We start from the raw sequence: 12,557 nt of genomic DNA, 5'->3' as shown, positions 1-12,557 counted from the left end.
ACATAAACATACAACACACACATTGTAGAATGGAATCGGTCTTATCTCGTTTTAAAGTTATTGATGGTGCCATTGTAACAAGAACATTTAGATCAGGGGTGTCCAAACTACGGCCCGCGGGCCAACTGCGGCCCGCTTTTTATTGGCCCGCGGCCGATTTTAAAAATATAATGTAATATGGCCCTTTGCATCTCTTAGTTAACCCACTAGTGCAGGGGTGTCAAACACTGATTGATTGGCCCGTGGCACATTTTAAAAATATAATGTAATATGGCGCTTTTAATTTTTAAATAATTTAAATGCACTCATTATATTACAGAGAAATATATCCCATAAAAGAAAAAGAGCAACAAGCCCATCCCAGAGGACCCTGCATAATATTTTATTTTAAATTAATATTATTATGGAAAATCTGTGTGTCCTTCTCCAATAGCTTCTAATTCATCTGACAGTGTGTCTCCATTTTTTTTTCATACAAAATTCTTCAGATTTAGCCCCTTAATTTCCCTCTCAAAGTGCACCAGATTCATGCATTTCACTTTAAAAACTTTAAAAAATCTCCCGGGGGGGCATACCCCCGGACCCCCATAGGAGGGTCGGGACCTCGGCTGGATACTATTTTCACCCTGTTGGACATTGGAAGCAAAAGCAGAAAACACTGGGTGTATCATTGGCATATAAACAAGAGGGGGAATGTGTCTGTTTAATGTGCAAGGAAAGTGTTGCCGTGAAGAAGGATTACAATTTACGAAGACACTATGAAGCTAAACATCAGAGCAGCTACATGTCCTGATAAATGTGTTATTTTTGCAAAGTGGCCCGGCCCTTCGTAGATTTTTCTGTGTGGCCCTCAGTGAAAAAAGTTTGGGCACTCCTGATTTAGATCAAAGTATAAGCTTTGAGATAAGTACTGCAAATATCCCGGCAACCAGACAGCCCTGGGTACTTTTTGTTTTTCAGGTAAATCAGTCATATGTGTAATTGTATTAATATAATGCAACGTATAGCTTTTCTTTTTCATGTAAGTCGAAGAGGGTACTTTTTTTTATTTTTTTATAAATATGGGCTTTTTATTGTATTATACAGTCAATAAGAGTAGAGGTTTCTTCTAGTCATGTTTTGCATATGCACTCATAAACTGCAACAGCATATTCTCACTATCCAAATATTAAACCTTAAAATCTATACTAGTAAATAAATACACGTTCTCTTCAGTTTTGGGAATGATTGTTGCTTTCTCTCGTTGGATCTATTCTTTCTTGATGACACTGTTAGAAGTTAAAGATTCTGGACTGATCGGTCGGTTGAACTTCTGTTTAAAATGTATTTTTCGTGTCCAGTCTTCTGCCCCCCAAGCACATTTAATAGGCTCTACTATTGGCTGCTAAGAAAGGTCAATCCAAAAACTCTTACAAAGACACATATATATTGCAGAAGAAGGTGTGTCTTACTTGTTATTTTCAAATATTTGTTATGATAAAGGAGGATACTGGCAAATGAGCCAAACTATTGCTTTACTGCAGCTTTATGCAGAAAATGGATGTAACTGGTAAAGAGTGTAAATTCTGCTCTTGATAACTTGTTTTTTTAGGTCAACATCATAATTGGATAATTGTTTTTCCTGGTTTTTAGAGGCTGCCCTCTGATTGTATCTGACAGCATACACTCTGGACCTTTTGTGGTGCATCATTTCCTTCATCTTCCCGTTTTAAATGATGTGACGGGAGTGTGGGCTCAAACCTCTTTTCCTGCGTTATCTGCGTGTTTTTCTTTCCTTTGCTGTTCACATATATTTATGTCTGTCTCTGTTTTTTGGCTGGTGTACTTTTTGTTTTTGTTAACTGCAACACGATAAATTTATCCATAATTTGATAGCAACCACCACTGAATATCATCTTTTAATTATAAATGAATGACCAACTTCACAATCTTCAAGCATGTCTTCAATAATAACAAACCTTTCCTCTTCCTCTGCGTCCAGGACCGCGGTGGTTTCTGTCTGACCTACGAGGCGTCTATGACTCGTCTGTTCAGGGAGGGCCGGACGGAGACGGTGCGATCCTGCTCCAACGAGACTAGTGCCTTCGTCAAAGCTCTAGAGAGTGGAGAGGTACTGACTCAATCATAGATTCTGCACTTTCCTTTGTCTATAAAGTAAAAGCTCACGCCAAATTAAAAAATCCCAAATGACACACTAATATTTGCTAAGACTCCTTAATCATCATTTGGCTGTGTGCCTTATTTCTGATATTTCTTGAGTTTGCATGTGATTTTGTTTTATAGATGTCAATGAAAGTTTAAATATGTTTGACAGACAGAGGAGCAATGCAGGCAGCTCTTCAAGCTGGCTTCGGAGGGCCACCAGAACCTCTATCGCATGGCTATGACCGGAGCTGGAATTGACAGACATCTCTTCTGCCTGTATGTGGTCTCCAAATACTTGGGGGTGGAGTCCCCCTTCCTCAAAGAGGTAAGCTTTTCCGGTTCTTGTTAATGTTGTGTAGAACATTTCTGATGTGTAATATAGACATTTTATATAAAGCAAATTTCAGGGCAATCCATCCGATAGGTGTCAAAATATTTCACTCTGATCTTAAGTGGCAAACAGACCAACATTTGAACAGGAAGTGGAAACCCAGTTTCATAGTCATAGTCTTTTAATTGATATTAAAAGACAACATCGTAAGTAAAGCCCAGCTAATAATTGCATCAACAGCGCACTGAAAAAAAATGTTGACCGCGACTATCCCAAGAACATGTCGGCTGCAAACTCCTCCATTCACTGGTCCCAAAGAGCATTTCAAGCCAAATAGGACTTTTAATCTCTACAGACTATAAATGTGCAACAACGGTTTAAAGGTGATGATTTATGACTGCAGGCCACATCTAATCTCTCCCGTCCTCTCTCCTACTCACATGACAGGTGTTGTCAGAGCCTTGGCGTCTCTCCACCAGCCAGACACCAGTTCAGCAGTTGGAACTGTTCGACCTGAAGAACCATCCTGATTTCATCTCGCTGGGCGGGGGGTTCGGACCTGTGAGTCACTCACTCTCATTCACTCACTCCTCTGGTTGTAACTAGAATAGCAAGAACATGTTTTTATATGTGTGTGTGGTTAGTGTGTGTGAGGTCTTAAAACTGATGTTGTATATCCGTTGTTGTTGGTCAGGTTGCTGATGATGGGTATGGGGTGTCGTACATCATTGTGGGTGAGGATATGATCAACTTCCACGTGTCCTCCAAACACTCATGCAGTGAGACAGTAAGTAAAGCCTTTATTGCTTCCATTAGTGTACCGTAGATAAGGCGATCAGATAGATAATTCATGTTTGTTACAGCGTAAAAAGCTCAGCACAGGAAACTTTGAACCATAGAGAGAATCATAGATCAATCATAGATCCTTGTTGTAGAGAAAGCAGAGGGATTATATTCTACCATGTATCATGTGTCTTAATATCTGCAAATAGACATATCGTTTCGTTACTTGTGCAACACCAAGTCAAACACACGTCCATCTAGGGATCTGACCTTAACCTTTAGAATCTATCTGCTCAGCAACTCTTGATGAATACCATTCAAATCTACCACATTCCTCCTCTTAGAAGTAAATACTTCTACCAAAATCAGATGTAACCATACAAATTTGAATGGGCCAAAGGAAACCTCCACCAAAACACAGAAACACTCTTTATGAGTGAAGTAGAATACAATGCATAGATGTACACATTACTGCAGTAAACTACATTGTAAAGGACCAACAATGCAAATGCAACATACACTGAACGATGATAATGTTAAGACAGTGAGCAGGGAGCCCCTTGCCAAGACGACAGCATAGCAAGATAGCTGAGTCTCTCAGTAGTCTCAAGTTCAGATATTTTTAGCCATGGTCAGCTTGCATGGGGATGTAGTCCATTCAACTTTGGCACAGAGGAGGGTCCTCCTCTGCATACCTGGCAGACTCCGCCAGACGTGGAATTTCGGTGGCCACCGGCCCAGGAAAGTCCAAGCTGGTATGCGGTTGGTATGCGCGGCCTCCTCCTCTATCAGCCATGATCACCGCATGCACTTGCGACAGCGCGGGAGCAGTAACCCGAGCAGTCAGCTTTCTTGATGACATTGAAGTTGGTCTCCAAACGTTGCATTTTTTCCTCCAAGTCTTTTTTCCTCATTTTCTTAGCGTACATAAAGCACAGAGCGACGTAACAAGCTTGAATCCAGTCCAGCCTTTTTCCCAAAGTCTTGGTCAATAAAACTGCACACGGTTTCTTTGTTATAACAGTGGAACTACGTGGATACCTGGCCATAACGGAGCCTCTGTGTGTAGTCCCTCAGACCGGACGCTCACGCCGTGACCTTGAACTTGGCACAGAGCACTATCAGCCGTTTACACATTATCTCCCATCGCAGTTCTCAGTTACTTTTAGATACTGGAACAGACAAGCACTTTTCAACAGCAACAGTCCATCTGATCTCATTCCAACAGATGTGTCCCGAAGTGTACAGGTAGTCTCTCATCATGTTCCTGTTATATCCGTTATCGTGACGCCAAATGTGGTGGCCGAATCCCCCGTGGCGACCAAGACAAAGGGTGAGGCCAGGACAATCATCATTGTGTTCAGAGAGGTTTATTTCAGGAGATTTCCATCAGACATCAGACATAGGATTTCATAGTAGCATAGTAGCAGCAGGCTGAGGCCGCAATGGCACTGAAGTTGCTAGTTACAGGACCCGTTTATATCTGTGTGTGTGGGGTATCATGTGTCTTAATATCTGCAAATAGACATATCGTTTCGTTACTTGTGCAACACCAAGTCAAACACACGTCCATCTAGGGATCTGACCTTAACCTTTAGAATCTATCTGCTCAGCAACTCTTGATGAATACCATTCAAATCTACCACAGTATCTTGCTCACTCTTTTGACTTCCTGCCATGGTTCCACTGACATTTAAAGGCCTGAGCCTTTACACTGAAGCTAAACACTGTGTGAGAGGCCGGAGGAAGCATCCCACTCAATTTGTAACTCCCCGACATTTGAGCAGCGTGACCGCCTCATTCACTGCGCTAATGCTGGACAGCTTACAGTTTGGTCCTCGCCTGCCGTTTCCTGTGGGAGTCATTCATAGCGCCATCTTTTCATATTTCTGAAGCGTTTGTTCCCACGCATTGTAGAATTTTGTATTGACTCCCCTGCACTGATTATCCTCCTCCTGCAAACCCCATTCAACTTTGTTTGTACTGTAAATCAAATCCGCACTTGATGCGCTAACTGTTTGGACAAGGAATGCTGCCAACTACTGCTAACTACATTACCCCTTCCTCCCTCCCTCCCTCCCCCATGAAATATGGAAAAGTGCCACTTAAGGACTTGTATTAATGGATGTATGATGTATAATCGTGCTCGCAGGGAGTAGTATTATTTACTCATTAATGTAACAGACTGATAATATCTGGAATTCTGTCAGGAAGGGTTGGTTAAACGGCGCCCACACATTGCTATCTGCCTGTCCAAACATAATGCTGGGAGTGGTTTCCTTCACCATTCAATGATGCAGACACCGCAGACTTGAGCACATGACAGGAGTTCCTGTGCAATGCTTTGCAGTCTGCTTTCTGTTCCCTTTTCCAAATCTCATATATTTTTATTGTGGAATTGTACTTTCGTGAATGGACGTAATGGAGTTTAAAGTGTAAAACTATGTGGGGTGAGAATTCTTTAACAAAACAAATCGTATGGATCCCTGAAAAGATTGTGTATGGCAGGGCTATTCAATAGGGGGCCTCCGGGCCGGATCCGGCCCGCGAAGGAATATTTACTGGCCCCCGCCTTGACTATATATATATATGTATATATATTAGTGCTGTCAAACGATTAAAATATTTAATCGCATTAATGTCATAGTTAACTCGCGATTAATCAAATTTTTATTTATTCTAGCCTGAATGTCCCTTGATTTCTTTTTGTCCCATTATTGTTTCTCATTTTAATGCTCTTATCACACCCATTCTAATTATGATATTAAAGAAGAAATACACTGAATTACAATGATGTCTACACCATTGTAATTCAGTGTATTTCTTCTAAAATATCATAATTTGCAATTCAGTGCAAATAACAATAGGCTATAGGCCTATACCCCCCCCCCCTGCACCCCACCCCTAGAACAGCATTCACAAACATATTGGAACTTATTTTTTTATTTAAAAACCAAACCATAAAACAACATAGTGTGTATTAAGGCTAAATTAAACTGGTTGTTGTAGGCCTAAATGTTTTGGGAGTCTTTCATCCACGGCTTATTTCAGACTGTGTGGAGTGGACACACTATGCCTGCGTGCAGATGGTTGCCATGGTGCTGCTGCAGCCGAGGCTTCGTAGCGAAAATTAAAGTGAAAATGAATGACTGGCAGCTACCACCAACATTCATGGAGGTTTTGGTGCGCGCGCAGGGTTATAAGTAGGACTTTTGCAAATGACAGGCTTTCTTTACTGTTCTTTTCAGCGAGGTCCCAAAGTCAAACACGGAAGACTAGTGAAGGTCGCGTAGCTGAGCTAGGAAGTGCTAGGTTCCGGTTTCTGCTTCAAAATAAAAGTCAGAATTGACTTGACGTTTTGCCAGTTAAATAATTTTATTGTGAAATTATGCTGTAGGACATGTTCCGTTTGAATTGACAGTAACTTAATTGCGAGCCATATGAATAGTTTGTGGTGTTTCAGTTGTTCTGACATTACTAGTTGATACAACCATCTATGGATACAACAGCATGTGAAACAACGACCACAACATTTCCTAGGCCATGACGAGCGTTAATCGCGCGATAAAAAAATTGACGCCGTTAAAATGGGTTTGCGTTAAAGGCCAGGACACACCAGTCCGACTCGTTCCGACTACCCAAAAAATGGAGTCGCCGTTTCAGGAAGCTCCAGTCTTCCCGTCGCGGCCAAAAAACACACCGAGACGACTGCTTATTTTCCGTACGCTCTGCGCTTGCGCGAGACGTAATGTCTCCACAACAGCAGGCGGCGCTAATCTGTATTGTGGCCCGAAAAAATACGAAAGCCGGAAATGATGGTACAGCTCTCTAGAGCATAAACATAGATAGAAATACGTATTTATATGTATGGACCATAAGAGCACAATTTTTAGCAGAGAGTGTCGAGCATGGTGTCGAGCAGTCAACAAGGGTTGATGCATGTGAGTACTCTCAAAACGAAACGAACAAACACATTAAAACGATGGCTAGCTGTTGTTAGCTGTTTGTGCTACCCGCCTCACTTCCGGGCTTCACTGATTGGCTAGCCCTCCACCAATCAAATTGCTCCAAATGAAAGACAGTCGGCCGCCGATTGATTCAAAACAAGCCCGACGACCTCTACGTCGGCCGACGTCACGGCACACACCAAACAGATTCGTGTCCCGACCCCCTACCGACACTACGACGGCGATTATCTGGCCGGTGTGTCCTGCCTTTAATATATATATATATATATATATATATATATATATATATATATATATATATATATATATATGCGCTTGCGCGAGACGTAATGTCTCCACAACAGCAGGCGGCGCTAATCTGTATTGTGGCCCGAAAAAATACGAAAGCAGGGATGGAAATTAACACCCACCACACGCCAAATGCGGGTAGATTTGCGTGCTGGCGTGTAAATTGTGTCACTTCACCCGCCACTGTGTCGGGTAATACTTTCCAGTCAGGTCCGATCTAATTTGCATATTTAATACATTCGTCATGAACATGATGACAGGGCGCTACACAGTTCAACATGTTTCTTTTTGCCTTTCTAGTCGAACTGAACTACGGCGCGATCCGCTCCGCTAGGAAATACTATCTGCGAGTTAACGTGTGGAGGCATAAGTCGACAAATCAATCGACTTACTTTGCCCCCTTTTTTTCTTCCCACAGCAGAGGTTGAGGTGCTGAAAATAAAGTGAAAACTGCGCTTTTCCTTTAAGCAGCAGAGCTGCCGCCGTTTTTACAGTATTTGCATCAAAGCCCTAATGGTAATACAAATGAGATGCTTTATTTAAACGCTGTCCGTGCTTAGAGGTGATTTTAATTGTGTCGGCTGAAACAGAAACTAACGGAGGGATTCGGCTCACATACAGTCCCTTGAGTCGCGCAGTCAGTTTGCCGACATGGCTTTGTATTTAAGGCTCGAGACATACAATCAGATCGCATACAAACAGGGAAGCCTTTCCCATCGGTATCGCTAACGGGGAGAATATCCCCGGTTATTATTTGAGCCTCAAACCACAGAGTTCTTCCCCGTGCGGTGGCTCGCGCACTCACTAATGATCTCACGGTGAAACGCTGCTTTGCTCGGACGAAGGCATCGTGTGTTTCTAGATGATTTAACGTCATAGTCTCAGACGAGCGTTTAATATTATGCTGCATCTTTTGCACTGCACTGTTTTTTATCAACAGTGAAAACATGGTCCCACACCGGACTCTTATGTGTAGCTGATTACTTCATGCACGCACCTTGCAGAAGTGACGCTCCTGCAGCGCGCTCACGACCAGACGTGACACGGTGACATCTCCCATTAATAAGACGGCATAACTCCCTGATTTTCAGATTTCTATTTTTAAATTCGACTTGAGCGCAAGTGGAAAACCGGTCAATGTGTCGACACATTCACATCCCTAATGCATATGGAGAAAGTGATAAACAATATCAACATTTCATATCATTAACTAAAAAGAAAAAAGAAATCTAAAGGTAACTTCAATACTGTATTATAATTATTGACTAAATGATGAAAAAAAGGTGTCTGCAGGGCCACTGAAAATATACAAGGGGCCAGTAAAACTCGGATCTATTGGCCAAGCGGGCCAGTTGGGAAAAAAAGTTGCATTGAACCCAGAGTATATATGGAGTTCAATTATACAATGTTTTGAAATAAAGATGACGTGTATTGTGTATCATATATAGTAAGAGTGTACCATTTAATTTGCAACTCAGTTCCTTGGTAGCACCTACTTACAGTACAAATGACTTCTGATGGAAAACATTTGTATGAAAAACACTTTCATTAGCTATTCTTACTATTGTATTGTTTAACATTAACGCATATATTAAAAAAGATATTGCGTATAAAAAGTGGCTGGTAAAAAAGATGAGTGGCTGGTAGATTTTTAAATCTACCTGCCACAGTGGCTGGTAGGCAAAAAAGTTAATTTCCATCCCTGATATATATATATATATATATTTGATAAAATAAAGACAATATATGCACTCCTATGTCGTTTACAATATATGTAGCTATTGATGTGATGCTCATCAATTTTAGGCATTTTTTTCTGGCCCCTCATTTTGGATCATTTCCACCAACCGGCCCCCATTCAAAACTAATTGAATAGCCCTGGTGTATGGTATGTGTTAATGTTTAACAAAGAATATCTGCAGTGTTGTCATACTTTCATTGATCAATTTCAGTATTATAGATAAACTTTATTTCAGACTCAGGTGGTCCATATAAAACACAGACAATACAACAAAAAAACAAACCCAACAAGTAGGGTTAAAAACATACAGGCATCTATGCCAGTGCAGTTGGGACTGTAGCACTTAACTTGAGTTAGCCACTTCTCCTTTCTCTGTGATTCTCGAGCCACAATCATTTTCTCTTCTCTTCCCTTTTTCTACCCACAATCCTCTTCTCTTCCCTTTTTCCAAGTCTCTTTGTTAATACTTGTTTCCTCTTTTTATATTCTAGGACTCCCACAGGTTTGGAGCTCAGATAAGTCAAGCTCTCCAGGACCTCATGGCTCTGCTCTCTGCTGACACCAAAACCTCCTCGTCCTCCAAAGGCTCAGCCCAGCCACAGGCCAAGAAGCTCCTCTGAATACGGCCAACAGTATCCCACCACATGAAGAACAAACCATTGTCAAGAACCCCCTAACAATGCAAACACATCCCATTTCATTTTTACCAAGTCCACACATAAACGCATTCATTAAACTGACAAAAGTGAATTGAACAAGTATAATCAAAGGGAGATCCCAGCCTTATCGCTCAATTCACCTGAATGATGTCATTGTTGCGTTAGAAAAACATGCAGTAAAAAAAAAATGCCATTCTGCCTGGGCATGTCCACTTTGGTTTATTTTTGTAATGTAGTGAGCGGTGTCAGTCGGAGAGATTGAGCCAAACGACATGGGAAGATTTAACATGCATCCACTCCCCGCTTTCTCTCAGAATATGAAACCCACCATGGCTGATTTTTGTTTTTTAGAAAGAGGGAGTTAAGGTCATCGCTTAAGAAGGGAAGTCTTCAGGAGAAACTGTGGGAAACACAGAAAGGGAGACGAATGTCCACGACAATAGGCGGAAAGCATTAAGAGACCCTCAATAATAGTGAGTGGGATTTTTTTTAATTTTTTTTTTAAGTTTGTGCTTGGTGTGAAAGGATGCTGTGCCACTCAGCCTACCGTTTTATATTCATGTTTGAGATTAAAGAGCGAATGTTGTAGGTCGTGGCTCCAAATCGGAAAGGATTGAGGGGAATAGGGATATATTTATATATATAATGTCTTTGCCCCCCCCCCCCCCCCCTTGTTAAGCTTAATGTCCACTTATCTTTATCTTTTTAAGTAATTTTTATTCAAATTATACAATGTTGTAGCTGGTTGTACCATGTGGACATTTTCTGAAGGTTTTTATGTTAATTGTTGACTTTAGGAAACCATGTTTCTTCCTCAATGGCATCTTTGTACTGCAGTTTGCTGTGAACAGCTGCCAACTTGTGAGCTGTGTGTGTCAGCCTTGTGCTCATACAATAGTCTGGGAAACACCCATTGCATTTTTCTAGCTAAACATTTGGATCCTTACATTACCTTTCAATTTATTTTAAGTCCCTACAAAATAAAAAACAGCATTTTCTATTATGTCTTTCCAAAAACGGTTTGAATGCACTGGTTCCAAATCAATTCAGATAAACACAACTGGCATACACTCTCTGGGGAAACGAACGCAAAGGTGATGGGAGATATTGGCAGGCTTTATTTTGACCCAGATAACTCAAAACGTAACTTTTGTTGAATGAAATGCGCCTCGTTGTTGCGCGGTAACCTTATTAATGTTACGGTCACTTTGTGTTTTTCTTTTGTTTTTTCTTTTCTTTGGGAAAAGGAGAAGAGGCTCCAGGTAACTCACTCTTTAGGTGAGCATCTTTGCAGGTCAAACACAAACACCATCACTCACGTCACTTTCAGGATTTAATTTATACTTCTCTCCGGTCTTTGGGCCAGTGGTAGAGAGACTAATAAGGTGTCTGTGACTGTGTGTGCGCACTCTACCCCTATCCTCACTTTCAGATACACCCCTGGTGTCAAAGCTATGGCATTTAATAAACACAGATGTGCCTGAATTCAAGTATCACTCAGTAAAACTGATTCAATGCAATCTTTTAATCAATGCAATTCCTAAGGGTAAGCTTGTGACATTGCGTCTGTGTGTGAATGCACTAAAGTTTTGTAGCAATTTGTCAGCATATGTTCTCAAGTGCAGTGATGTAGTGCTCAACTATTAATATAAAATGCCATCTTTATTGTGAATAACAGATATATACTTCAGTCATTCCAGTTTTCCACTTCCAAACTTCCCAATGTGTTAACAGGCTAATCCCAAAGGGGGAAAAGTATCTGGTTTTGTAACAGTGGTGTTAACCTCCAACTACATCCCTGCTCATGCTCATGATTTGGTCTCTTTTGACAGAGATCGTTGGCTTATATATTTGAATGGCATCAGACTCCACACAGTGGCTTCTGTTTTATGGTCAGGTTTGTCATTAAGCTGCTCATTCCCCATATTGTCAAGGGTTCTCATAATGATGGTACATTTAATATGATTGTAAAAGCTTGCACATGTGATATATGTTTAAATAATAAGCGACGCATTCAGTGTCATCTGGCCTTCAATGTTTCTGTCAATGAGCCTTGTACAAAAAAGGCAGCAAAGCTAGCCTTTAGCCGGAGATTCACAAAATGCCTTGTCTTAGGACTTACAGTTAACATTAAGATTATCACTCTTATCCTACATTTTACTGTTTATTTCTGTGTAAACTGTTCAACGGTTTTAACTCTTGATAGTGATTATTTTTTTAAAGAGTTTGGGCATTTTAGTTTTAAAAGGTTTCATTAATACCCACGCTAAAGGACTTAATGCTGCAAAATGTGCTTATTGTGTGTTTTTGTCAGAGGTTTTCATTCTATAAAGTAATATTTTAATGTGAGTTGTGGACATTGTGAATAAGGCCTTTTTACCGATGGTGACTGCTTCTTATGTGAAATAAAAAGACTCTACAGTGCATCTGCAGTTGGTATGTTATTTATCAGCAAATGTATTACCGGGCTGTCTGCGAAATTGGCTCACTGCAGAAAAAGTCTCTTTTAAAACCACAATTGACTGTTAAATATAGTATTTAACCGCTTTTATGTTTATATGTCATGATATATCTTAAACAGGTAAGTTTATTTGTTGGACGCTTAGAAGGAAGAGTAATAAGGCATTGATAGTGACAACTTT

General features: G+C 40.8%; 1 protein-coding gene across 5 annotated transcripts in view; it reads left to right on the top strand.

Moving 5' to 3' along the window:
- Nucleotides 1-12,339, top strand: part of cpt1a2b (carnitine palmitoyltransferase 1A2b) — a 40,115-nt gene extending 27,776 nt beyond the window's left edge. For all 5 annotated transcript variants that reach the window (XM_080044130.1, XM_080044129.1, XM_080044131.1 and 2 more), the window contains 5 exons: nt 1,982-2,110; nt 2,315-2,470; nt 2,924-3,037; nt 3,171-3,263; nt 9,748-12,339. In XM_080044130.1, the coding sequence (XP_079900256.1) occupies nt 1,982-2,110; nt 2,315-2,470; nt 2,924-3,037; nt 3,171-3,263; nt 9,748-9,876 (621 nt within the window). In that variant the 3' untranslated portion in view covers nt 9,877-12,339. The remainder of the gene's footprint in view (nt 1-1,981; nt 2,111-2,314; nt 2,471-2,923; nt 3,038-3,170; nt 3,264-9,747) is intronic.
- Nucleotides 12,340-12,557: the final 218 nt, after the last annotated feature.

The sequence above is a fragment of the Ammodytes marinus genome, assembly GCF_949987685.1.
Source record: "Ammodytes marinus genome assembly, chromosome: 16".
Lineage (NCBI taxonomy): Eukaryota > Metazoa > Chordata > Actinopteri > Uranoscopiformes > Ammodytidae > Ammodytes > Ammodytes marinus.
The sequence above is the reverse complement of the archived record's forward strand: the minus strand, read 5'-3'. Positions and strand labels throughout refer to the sequence as shown.